General features: G+C 39.3%; 1 protein-coding gene across 3 annotated transcripts in view; it reads right to left on the bottom strand.

Moving 5' to 3' along the window:
• The window catches only part of PDE8A (phosphodiesterase 8A), a 262,392-nt gene that overhangs the window by 11,379 nt on the left and 237,595 nt on the right, over positions 1 to 13,418 (bottom strand). For all 3 annotated transcript variants that reach the window (XM_027852080.1, XM_027852081.1, XM_027852082.1), the window contains 2 exons: positions 12,309 to 12,441; positions 2,490 to 2,657 (listed from right to left, as the gene is read on the bottom strand). In XM_027852080.1, coding sequence (XP_027707881.1) covers positions 2,490 to 2,657; positions 12,309 to 12,441 — 301 coding nt within the window. The remainder of the gene's footprint in view (positions 1 to 2,489; positions 2,658 to 12,308; positions 12,442 to 13,418) is intronic.

Here is a 13,418-nt window from a genome sequence, read left to right as displayed (position 1 = left end):
ACAGAGTCTTGCTTAGGGTGACACAGTTGACTAATGGCACAGCAAAGGTTAGAACCCAGATGTCCTGACTCCTACCTCATTGTCTTGCCACTACACCATGTTTGAAGTCTGGAAACGTCCTATGTGGAGAAGACATGTAGATATATTCCAGAATGATTCCTATTACAGCCTTTCTTTCTCCTATTCTCTTCAATGCCTCAGTTCTTTTAAAGGATTCAGTACCTCTACAAAACCAGAGACTATTTAAAAGTGCCCTTCCCATACAATTCTCCTTTGAGGACTCTGAATATTACTAAAATACTTCTATGTTGGAGATCTAAGTTAAGTTCTGCTTTCATTCAGTCTTATTCTAGTGTGATTCAACTTCATCTAAAACTTCATCTTATTTTCTCCCTTATATTTCCTCTTTCTTGAATAAATTTTTCTTTCTTTCCGGACAGGCTACTGTAGTCCACTCTCCAACTCTGATCTGCCACTCCAGCTGCTGTCTTGGGGCACTGTACTCCTGAATGATGAAAGGTGATCATGTCTAGGCTCCATCAGGCCCACCACCTCTGGTCATCTTTCTGCCATGTCGCCACATATGTCTCCCTTTCCTTTCTCCTTCCTGCTTTCCACCGCTTGAGGACTCAAATCAATACTTTGGTTTCTGGAAGGGACACGTTAATTAGTTGCCAAATGACTTCATTTACCATCCTTGTGACTTCCTGACCAAAACACCTCTCCAGCCAACACTTCCCTACCCTTGTTGTCTTTCCTATTAGAATAAAAGCTCCTTCAGGAGAGGGACTTAAATTTGTACCTCCAGTGCTTAGCACATCTCCAGTACATAGTGCTTAATAAATACATTTTTCATTCATCTATTTATAATATAAAAATTTGTCAACACCAGTGAGTTATTGCATTACTGTCTAGCAGTTCACTTTAGAAGGAGTATAACCAGTTACTACTACAGTAGCCTGATTTAAAGAGGAATCCAGTAATCAGTCAACAAGTATTAAGTGCCTACTATGTGTCAGGCACTATGTAGGGCACTGGGGATACAAACACAATGAAGCAAACAATCCCTATCGCTAAAAACTTTACATTTTAACGAGGGGGACAAGGACATAGAAGAGGTTGTGCAGAATAAATATAAAAATAATAAATACAAATTAGTTGAATATAAGTAGTTTGAGAGGAAAGACACTAGCAGTTGAGAGGATCAGCAAAAGCTTAATGTAGGTCAATCAATCAGTCAATTAGCATTTAAGTGCTTACTAAGTGCAATGCACTCTGCTAAATTCTAGGGATACAAAGAAAGGCAAAAACATTGTCTTTGTCTTCAAGAAGTTTCTATTCAAATGGAGGAGACAACATATTAAAAATTAGTTATGTGACAAGACACAGAGTAGATAGAAGGCAGTCTGAGAAGGGAAGCACTAGCTTTTGGGAGGATTAGGTATGACAGAAGTTGAGAATTTGAGCTGAGTCTTGAAGGAAGCTAGGAAGACAAAGGGGCAGAGGTGAAGGGGTGGAGCGTTTCAAGCTTGGGAGCTGGCCAGGACAAAGGGACAGGACAGGAGATGGAGTTTTATGTTAGAGGAATAACAAGTGGGCCAGTGGAGCGGGTTAGTAGAATGCATGGAAAGGAGTCAAGTGTAAGAATACCGCGAAGGTAGGAAGGAGTCATGTTATGAAGAGCTTGCAGAGTAAAACAGGGGAGTTTATGCTTGATCCTGAAGGTAACAGAGAGCCACTAGAGCTTACTGAGTGTGCACGGTCGGGGTGGGGATGATGGGTGGGGTGCGGGGAGGTGACATGGTTGGACATATGCTAGAAAAGTCATCATGGCAGCTGAGAGGAAGATGGATTGGAGTATGGAGAGATTTCAGTCAGGGAGATCAGTTAGAAGGCTATTACCACAGCTCAGGTGAGCGGTGATAAGGGTCTTATGTAGGGTGGTGGCTGTGTGAGTACAGAGAAGGGGATTCACGGAAAGGTGTTATAAAGTTAGAAATGCGAAGATTTGACAATGGGTTGGAAATGTGGGGTGAGTGACAGTGAGGAGTCAAGGATGACATCAAGCTCACAGACTTCAATGTAGGTGGCTGTACTCTCAACAGTAAGCAGAACATCTGAAACAGGTGAGGGTTTGGGGGTAAAGATAATAGAAGTCTGTTTTGGACATAATTAAGCTGAGATGCCTATGGGCTTGAGCTGCATCTTGAAGGAGGAGAAGGATTCTACAAGGAAAATGGGAGGAGGGAGTGCATTCCAGGCATGAGGACCAGAGATGGGAAAATGGATAGACAGCTGTAAGGAACAGAGAGACTAGTTTGACTAGAACACAGAGTGTGGGATAGGGTGTAATATACAATGAGGCTGGGAAGATAGGTTGAGGCCAGGTTGTAAAGGGTTTTTAAAACTAAATAGGTGTTCATATTTTATTATAAAGACAAGCTCTGGTTAAAGTCTAAGGAATTGAGTTTTATAAATTCTCCTCTTACCTGTGCAAAGTACTCCTCAGAGATGCGCCCAGCCCATTCAATGCACTGTTCTAGGGGACGGCATGGATTGGACACATCGGCACACTTGATCAGCATCCGTTTGATAAGAATTCGATTCTCTGGAGATGTGAGCACACTTTTGACTAATTCTCCATCACCAGTGTTGGCCTGGGACATGAGCAAGTACAAAAGAAATGTGGTTGTGTCTGCTGGCATTAAGAGCTCAATTACTTGAGTACATCTTCCTTAACCACTAAGGTAAGAGTAGTGAGTAATCAGACTGTTCTCTTGGTAATCCAGAAGATTCAATTCAACAAACATTTATTAAGGACCTACTATTTGTAAGACACTGTATTATATCACAGAAACACAAAGACAAAAAAATGTTTCCAGAAATCTGCAGTATTAAAGCTGGAAGGGAATATCATCTAATCTAAACCTTTCATTATACAGATGAGGAAACTGAGGTCCAGAAATAATAATAATAACAATCAACAAAAACAAGTGACATTATATGATTCTTTAAGATTGCTAAAAAGCTTTATATAGATTTTTTTTTACTTAAGTGCCCTAACAACCTTGTGAGATAAGAACTATTATTTGCATTTGGTAGATCAGGAAAACTAAGGCTTGGGGAGGTTAAGTGAATGGTATCATTAGTGTTGGAAGTAGGATTCAAATCCATATTTTCCTGGCTCAAAGTCTAGCACTCCAGCTCCTAAGCAGAGGCTGGAGGGAGGTGGGCCACTATAGGGAGCAAGGCGGCTGGTTGGGAAGACATTAATCTGTCCCTGTCTTCCTCCCCTACACCTCTGTCAATCTCTCTTCCTTTTCTTCTTTATCCATATCTTCCACAATGTCACTTTGTCCCTTAATATAGTACTGAAATATATAGTATATTTATTGAATAATGGGAAAGTTGACCATTTTGTATTTATCTTTTTAAAAAATACCAAATACCTACCTGCTTCAGGTGAATTATAAATCCTATGCTGCAATTTAGTTGTATGCGGTACATGACTGATTTTTAAAATTCTATGGTTTGAATAGCCTGAGAGTGTTTAAAAAAAAAAAAAAAAGGTTCCCTGATCCTCCACCATTTAAGGAGGGCACCCAGGACATTCACCTAATTATTTCCCAGCTGATTGCTTTCATCATCTTCAGAAAGTTATCCATGAAATCAATTCAAAACTGACAACTCGTCAGCATGCCTGTCCCTGGAGCTCCTCCTTCCCCGACTGGAGAGGGCAAGGGTGGACATCAGAGAGTTCCTCTCTGATCCTTAACCACTTAAGGAGGGGATCCAGGAAATTTACCTCATCATTTCCTAGCTGCTTCCCTGGACTTCAGGACCTTTAGAAACTCATCATTCTGTAAGATGAAACCAATCCTGTAACTCATACCTCCTCAGATCACTTCTCAGCTGATGAAAACTCCATCAAGTGTACCAGGTACACCCCCTCCCAACTTTTTTTTTTATTGTGTTGTCATCTCCCATTAGATTGTGAGCTCTCTAAGGGAAAAGGCTGTCTTCCGCCTTTCTTTGTATCCCCAGTGCTTAGCACAGTGCCTGGCACATGGTAAGAGCTTAAAAAATGTTTATCGACTCTCACTCCAACTCCCTGTTCTTACTAGAGTTGGGTTTAGCCCATGGGCTGTCTAGTCACTGATAAGTAGCACCTAGTTAGTGGCTCCTCAGCTGCCTTCTTCCTGTACCACCACCCCCTCCCCACTAGATCCCACCCAGGATTGACCATGAATATAATGTAAAATGTGGCAGTATGGTATAATGGATAGGTCCTTGGACTTGAAGTCAAGAATGCCTGGGTTCAAATCCTGCTTCTGACACATGGCTGGTTATATAACCCTGGACAAGTCATTTGACCCCAGACAGCTCCCTTGGACTAATCTATTAAATCATAAACATATTTTAATCTGTATTGTTAGAGGTAGTTCCTATACTAGGAGTTCTCTATGATGTGATAGGATACACAAGAGATAGGATTTATGCTAAAAAAAAAAACTGAATTAACAATGAATATTCTTTAGTGAATGAGTCTCAGCAGGAAATGGATATATGGAATAAGAGGGGCAGCAGGAAGTAGGGAAGAGCTCAGATAGTATATCAAGAAAATAAAAGAGGAGGAAGAAGGAAAATGAAGGAAAGTAAATCATGCTGCTTTGTTTATTTTGTCTTTAAGAGCTATTGGAAGAGAAACATATAAGGAAGCCGGACTATCTTAGACTTGTGACTCACCTGCACCCCATTGAAATGCACCTGTCTTTTTATACAATAACTAACACAAACAACCTTGAAAGACTTAAGAACTATGATCACTGAAATAACCAATCATAATTCTAAAGGTTCAAGAGAAGAAGCATGCTACCCCACCTCCTGATGGAAAGAGGATGGACCCTGGGTACAGAATGAAACATATTTTCTAGGTACCACCAATGTAGGAATTTATTTAATTTTTAAAAGAAATGGACTTGTCGTATCACTAAGGTGCTATATCTGAAGCATGTGTGCTGAATATGGAGAAAAGGTTCAAATCTTATGTTAGTGGGAGAAAATAGGGTGACCACCTCTATACTACAACTGTTCATTAATGGTGACCTTGAATCATTCTACTAAAACAGATACACTAGAAAGCACAATGGCTTTGCAATTGGAGGTCCTGGGTTCAAATGTTCCCTTTAACATCTGTACGACCTGGGGTGAATCACTATACTTCCTTGGGCCTCAGTTTCCTCATTAGTAAAATGAAGGAGTTGGATTAGAGGCCTCTGAGGTGTCTTCCATTTTTAGATCTATGATATTATGATCATGCCAGGCTTTCTATTAATGTGCTAAATGACCTTGGGAAAGTCATTTAAATTCTCTGTGCTTTAGCTTATTCATTTGTAAAATGAGGGAATCTCATCAGATGATCCCTAATGTCTCATAGTGTTAAATTTTTACATTTATGTGATCCTATGATAGTCATTAAAGAAATGTTATAGGTTTTTGAACTTGGGAATGCTATGGTGAAAATGTTGTTTTGTAGGGAGATTAGCCTGGTAGTGTTAGCTAGGATGAATTTTATGGGAAAGACTAGAGTCAGGCAGACTAATTAAATGGATTTGGCAATAATAGTCTTAAATTAACACTGGAGTGATAAGGATGTGAGCTAAGGTGATGGTAGTAGGAAGTTGAATGGAATTAAAGAATCATGCAGTCATAGATTTGATCTTAAGAAGGGGCCCTTAAAAGTCATCTAATATAGTTTCCTCATTTTACAGATGAAGAAACTGAGGCCAGGGGAGGCAATATAACTTTCCCCATGGCATATAACAAGTTAGAGGCACAAACTGAAGATGAATGCAATGGTCATTTCAAAGAAAGAAACAACAAGATGGGATTCAGGGGAAGAAGGAAGATCATATATTACTTCTAGATTTCCCCTAAAATTTCCCTGAAGATTTGAATAAAGAAACATATTGGAAAGTTTGGAAGAGGAGCCCATTTGTAAGGAAAGATGACTTCAATTTGTTGCATGTTGAGTTTGAAGTGACAACAGGTCATCCAAAGGTTACTGTCCTAGACAGAGCAGGCTGGAATGGAGGTAAGCCCAAAAGAGGCCACAGATTATAAAATGATGAATGTGTGTGGGAAACAATAATTAGAATGAGAGACTCTAAGAGCTGGGAGGGGCCTCATAGACCATCAAATCAAACCCTGAATTGAATCATGAATACCCTGAAAAGCAACCCCAACAAATTAGATTAAACCACACTGGAAATTAAAGTGACATCACAACACTGCAGTGTCTGAAGAACTGAAGCTGGGGATCGCCCAAAGGGCGGCGGAGAGGCACATGGCAGATGAGAGGAAGCCACTATATGTGCCTCACAAAGCATCACTCGGGGGGGTGATATAAAGGATGTCACCAAAGAAATGTATGACTGAAAAATAACATTGGCCATTCATGTGGAAAGAGTGAGGGATAAAGGACAATCCACACATGTCATCGGTATTCTGATCATGTCAAGAGAATGCCAGGAAGGCCCTCAACACACTGGAAGAATCCTCTGTGGTAAACTTATGGTAGGACATGAATATAGTAGGAAAAGAATAGAAGAAGATGAACGGGCATAGCTGGGTCGCCCATATTTAATGAGACTACGAATTTATTGGATTATTAGAATACCTCCAATGTCAGAAAACTCATTATTTCATGGGTCCATTGTTGCACAGCTCTACTAACAAGCTAGAAAGGTGTTGCTTATACTAAGCTGAAATGATAACTCCCACCCAATGGTCTTAGGTGTCTCTGGGGCCACACGGAGTTAAGTCTGGCCCCTCTTCTACATGGCAGCCTTTCAAATAGTTAAAGATAATGATTACATCACCACCAATCCCTTAATTCTTCCCTTCTCCAGACTAAATGAGCAAATTCATGAATTGTTCTTCTGTTAATACTTCTAAAAGCAGGGCTAGTTATTTAAGGAAAGACCTTCTGTCTTTTGGAAGGCCATGAGTGAATGAAATGATGTTCACATTTGACAAGTATGTCTGGATTTGTTCAAATGTTTGCCGTTGTCAGGCCAACTTCCTCTCTGTCAGTCTGTGTTGTCACTTCTAATTTTCATTGCCAAGTGCCTGTTCCGAAGGGGACAGTTTCATTTTTAATCATGTAAATGTCATGACCCATGATGTGTCTGTCTTTTGCTTCTTTTGAATCTGTCTCCACGGAGAGGCAGCATGATACAGTGGAAAAAGAGAAAAATTTATTGTCAGAGGACCTGGGTTCAACTCCTAACCCTTACTACTTATTATCTGTGTGACCTTGCACAAATTACTTAACATCTTGGGCTTCTTCATCTGGAAAAAGCAGGGGGTGGGGTGGACTAGATGAACTCTAAGTTCCCTCCCAGCTCTAAATCTATGAGCCTTTGAACCTCTTACAGAGCTATGCACAAGTAACACAGTGCTTGGCACACAGTAGGTACTTAATAAATGTTTACTGATTGATTAAGTAAATGAATGAATGAAGCTTTGTTTCCTGTATCTTCCCTGGGTTCAAGGCTAGAGGAAGAAAACCATATCATTCATCTTCCCATTTTACTTAATAATGTCCCCCCCAAATCAAAGATGACTTTTCCTCTTCTGGCCCTAACATAGTACTTGGCTCCTCTGCTCTTATTAAAATTTAGAAATTTGAAGAAAATTTAAAAAATCTAATTTTGTCAAAATTTAATTTAATTTTCATGTATGCATTTTGTCCCTCTCACCTTCCCTACCTCCTTTCAATAACTCATATTTATAGTGTGTGTTGAGGTTTACAAAGTGATTTCCTTATAAGATCCCTATGAATTGGGTAGTATAAGTATCATTATCGCCATTTTTCAGCAAACTGAAACTCAGATACCAAGTGGTTTGCCAAGGTTGGGAAGCTAGTAAATGTTAGGGGATATTAGAACCCAGGTCCTCACATTCCTAGTGCAGTACCTTTTCCATGATACCATGCTATACTTAAATATTTTTTTTGATATGTAAAATTTAAAGAACCCATCGTAATCTGGCCCCTTCCTACCTTCCCAGTCTTCTTACACCTTACTTTCCTCCAGGTACTCTTAGATCCAGTGACACTGATGTCCTTGCTGTTCCTTGCACAGACAGTTCATTTCCAGACTCTGAGCATTTTCATTGACTGTTGCCCATGTCTGGAACCCTCTCCCTACTTCCTAGCATCTTTGGTTTCCTTCCAGTGTCAGCTAAAATTCAACTTTCTGCAAGAAGCCTTTCCTAGAGCTCCTTAAACATAATGCATAGTCTCTGAGACCACCCCCAGTTTATCCTACATATCCCGTTTGTTCAAGTTGTCTGCAAATCATCTTCTCCAGTACATTGTGTGTGAGCTCCTAGACAGCAGTGACTATCTTTTGCATTTCTTTGCATCTCCAGTACTTAGCATAATGCCTGGCACATGACAGCTGCTTAATAAATGCTTATTGGCTGACTAGTATCACAGGTGTGTCTCAGATTCTCAGTGGAGAGGACCTCAGAGACTGGCCACTCAAATCCCACCTTCCTACTTGATTTTTAGCTTCATGTCAACAGTAGCCACGTCTTATCTCTACTTTGTATATCCTTCAGAACCTAGCACAGGTCTCCTCATGTATCAAATGATAAATGTAATACATATTTATTGAATCAAATTTAAAGCTTTTTACATGAAGCCAGCATTTGAAATGCTTTCTACCTCTGATTTCCTAACAGGTTATTAAATTGCAATATTCTTATCAAAATTTTCTTCCAGGATATAAACATCCTAACAGTAGAAGTCACTATTAGAATTTTCCAGGCTTCAAATACAATAGCATTAGTGTAGTAGGTACCACTTTGTGTGTGTGTGCAAAAGTTTGGGGAGTGGGGGGGGTGCTGGGAAGATGAGAGAGGAGGTAAAATACCACTGCAAAATGTGAAACTCCTTGTGTGTCAATCATATATCATTCAGAACACGGACATATGATTTTATATATTAAGTGCTTACTACCTTTGCTACAAAAAAAATATAATCTCAAAATGCTCCTTGAAAGACTGGAGGGCCAAGGGGACCCTTAATGAGGCAATGTGATAGAGTGAAAAGAGAAATTGGCTAGCAGTCAGGAGACCTGCAGGTTCTAATCCTGGGCTTGTCACTGACTAGACGGCCTTGGGAGATTACTTAACCTTTTAATTTCTTTATCTGTAAAGGAAGGAGGGAGGTTCCCTTCTCGGCAGAGGTGGGGAGCCTACTGGAGCCTATTATTGCACATATCATTGAACTAAGTTCCTGTGTTGGTCAGTTTTGCGGGTCTGCTTTTTCCTTCCTTTTTCACTCTTTATTAAAAAGGGATGGCTCCCTAGCTGTGTGAACCTGGGCAAGTCACTCAACCCTGAATGCCTTTTTGAATGACCAAAAAAAAAAAAAGGGATGGCTCCCTGAGTAGAAAATGAGGAGGGACACATTAGGAGATGAAGGTTATCTTTATATTATCTATTATATAATAATATGTTTACATCTATTGTAAAGGTTACTAAAAATATCAAAAGTTTTTTAAAATGAAAAGAGAAGACTAGCTGGCTAAATAATCTCTAACTGAATAGAATGTAGGCAAAAGATAAATTCAGATAGGTAGTGAACTACTTGAATGTCAGGGTAACATGTTTTAATGTGATCTGAAACATGTATTTTAGGTCACTTCCTTAACTAAGTACTGATATGATTGTCCATGTGCAGGCAGACTGGAAAGAAAAGACAGCAAAAGTAGATAACTCAATTGCTAGAGAATTATGATTGTAGCCCAGATATGGCATGATGAGAACCTTGATGAGGGTGGTAGTTAAAGGGACCAGGAGAAAAGAATGAATCCAGGAAATAGTGTGAAGGAAGAAACTGTCTTGGTGTCAGAGACAAATTGCAAATAAGAGATAAAAAGGAAGTTGGAATCCCAGATGACTTAACAGCTTTCAATCCTGAGTGACTGGTAAAATGGTAGTTTCATTGACAGAAATAGCAAAACACAAAAGGAGGGGGTGTCTACTTCTATCCACACAGCCTCTACTCTAGTTGAGGCCCCTAGAGTCTCCTAATTGGTCTCTCTCTTCCTAACCTAGCTATCTTCCACATAGCTACCAAAAAATCTTCTTAAGGCATAGTTTTAACCATGTCACTCCCCTGCACAAAAATCTATAATGGCTTCTCATTGCCTCTAGGAAAAAATAGAAACTCAGCCTAGTGCTTAAAGCCTTTTGCAAACTAGCTCCAGCCTCCCTTTCTAGGCTTATTTCATTTTACTCCTTTTACACACTCTGTCTTGTAGCCAAACTGGCTTGCTTCCTCTTCTCTAAATTAACAATTTTATCTCTTCCCTCCATGCCTTTGACCTGGCTGTCCCTCATGTCTAGAATGCATTCTCTTCTCACCTTTATGTCTCAGAATGTTAAGCTTACTTAGAAGCTCAATTCTAGTAATATATCCTGCAAATTCTCTTTCCTAATTCCTCCAAGTGTTACCTGGGACTTTCTTTCTCCTCAAATTATCTTGTATTTACCTATTTATGTATTTTGTATTCTCCAGTAGAATGCAATAAGCTCCCTGAGGGCAGGGAATTTTTTTTTTATTTTGTCTTTGAAAAATGCAATGCCTTTATATGGCAGATGCTTCACACATGCTTGCTGAATTGAATTGAAGGGATGTTGACTTAGGAAGAGAAATGATAAGTTTGGCTTTAGATACTTGTAAATACATACATACATACATACATATACACACATATGTATACACATGTACATATATATGTATATATACATATACACACATATATACACATTTGGTATTGAGGAAGGCAATAGTTGATGAGTGGGAGATGGGGGGAACCAGGAAAGGAGAAATGACTCATATAGAAATTGATACTTGAGCTGAGCTTTGAAGGAAGCTGGGGATTCTGAGATGGAGGTGAGAAGGGAGCCAATTCTAGGCATGGAAAACCCCTGTATAAAGATGGGAAATGAAAAAAAATTAAAAAAAAAAAGATGGGAAATGAACCATGATGTGGGAGGAAAAGCAAGTAATCCATTTGCTGAACTGTAGGAAGTATGTATAGGAGTAATGTATAAAAAGACTGGAAAGGTAGGTTGGAATCAGATTTTAAAGGGCTTTAAATGCCTAACTTGAGGAGTTTGTTTTTGATCCTAGAGGCCACTAGAACTCTAAGATGACCTCAGATCTTCTTCAATTCTAAACCTCTAAAAGTCTAATTCTAGTAAGAAATTTTGTTTTAGTGACAGATAATACAGATAAAGAATATGTAAGATATGAGCAGATACCAATAAAGATTCTTATTTGTCCCTACAAGGCATTCTCATCAAGAAATTAGCAAAAGATGGGCCATACCCTATAGTACACTCAGATTTTCTTCTTCATCGAGTAAGTTATTGGGAAGAACACATCCTGTTAGGAGAAGATCCTAAGTCCACTAATTAATACAAAGAAGGGTTTAGATTAGATCTAAGGGTGTCCTCCCTTATATGGTAGCTTTTAAAGTACTAGAACAAACTACAAGGAACTTCTTTCGCTAGTAAACTTTAAGGATAGGACACAATTATTATGCTTAGATATAGTCCTTTTCTCACATTTACATAGTGCTTTCTTTTTCCACTTTCATTTTTCTTAGGCAATTGGGATTAAGTGACTTGCCAAGGGTCACACAGCTAGTAAGTGTCAAGTGTTTGGTCTGAGATCAGATTTGAACTCCGGTCCTCCTGACTTCAGGGCCAGTGCTCTATCCACTGTGCCACCTAGCTGCCCCTACATAGTGCTTTAAGGTTTACAAAGGAGCTTCTTTAGAAATAGAGATTTCTGAAAAATAATGCCTTCAGGTCCCTTCCTTGAACCTACACCCACCTCCTTCTGAAAGCGTTGTTCCTTTTATCCAAATTTCCTAGGGTGTTCTACCTTGATCTTTCCTTTGTTTGTGTCACATTCTACACTGCATCATACTTGTGTATGTGCCCTATCCCCACTGGAAGTACTTTCCCTGGAAGTAAATTCCCTGAAGGTAGGGGGGCTACACTGTTTTCTTTCTTGGTAGCCCCAGTGCCTAATAGGTAGTTTGCATGTGGTAGGCGCTTAGTAAATGTTTGTTGAATTAAATCTCTCTGATTGTCTAACTTTCCAAGTCTTCCTAGGTATCACAGTGACATTGGTAAGCATAATGATGATGGGCTAACAGGCTGATCTGACGTTGTTCTGCCTATTGTGTGGGGCAATCTTCGAAGCAGACTTCACTTACCCCATTTTCTTCTAGTGTTGCCAAGGGCTTGTTGATGCTGTTGACAAATTTGTTGACATGCTCAAAGTGCTTGGTCATTTCTGTTGCTAAGACCATGTCAATGATGGCTTGGCGAAGTGTCCGATATTCATTCCTGTTTAAAATGACAAATGAAATTCCACCACTAATCATTGACAGGGAGAGGGCAAATGTGCCTCAAAGAAAGAATATGATCTGTGTTGTGTACATCCACTGTGCCAACAATTTAAATATCAGAGAGCAAGAAGTAGAATGGGACAGACAAGCCACACTGGATAAAATTTGAGATTATACAAGGAAAGTGACTAAACAGTTCAGATCCTTTTTGACCTTGGAGATAAAAAATTGAAACAGAGGTCCAGAATATGTAGAAATATTTCATAGTGGCAATTTTTGTGGTAGTAAAGAACTAAAATAAAAAACAGTGGGTGTTTATTGATTGAGGAATTAATGCGTATGGATGTAATGTAATATTGTTGTTATTCAGTCTTTTTTCAGTTATGCCTAACTCTTCATGACCCCATTTGGGATTTCCTTGGCAGAGATCCTGGAGTGATTTTCAATTTCCTTCTCCAGCTCATTTTACAGATGAGGAAACTGAGGCAAACAGGGTTAAGTGATTTGCCCAGGGTCACACAGCTGGTAAGTGTCTGAGGACAGATTTGAACTCATGAAGATGAGTCTTCTTGACTTCAGGCCTGGCACTCTAGCCATTTTGTCACCCAACTGCCCTAAAGGAATATTATTGTGCAGCAAAAAATAGCAAATATAAGGAATACAATAAAACATAGGAAGATTTCTATGAATTGATTATTTTGGGGGGGAGGGTTTGGGCATATAATTTCATCGAATAGGGAACTCCCAAAGAAGAAACTTTCTACCAATGCAAATCATTATCTGCTCTGACTTCTAAAAATTATTACTTTTTATTTATTTTTGACATTCATTTATAAAAATTTGAGTTCTAAATTTTCTTCCTCTCTCCATCGCCTCCCCAACCCATTGAGAAAGCAAGCAATATATCAACTATATATGTGATGCTTTGTACTTTATAGTCCTAGAGAGTTGCCAGAGGTATTGAAAGTTTAAAGT

Source organism: Vombatus ursinus, unplaced genomic scaffold, assembly GCF_900497805.2.
Source record: "Vombatus ursinus unplaced genomic scaffold, bare-nosed wombat genome assembly UNPS02009205.1, whole genome shotgun sequence".
NCBI lineage: Eukaryota > Metazoa > Chordata > Mammalia > Diprotodontia > Vombatidae > Vombatus > Vombatus ursinus.
This window is presented reverse-complemented; position numbering and strand designations above follow the sequence as displayed.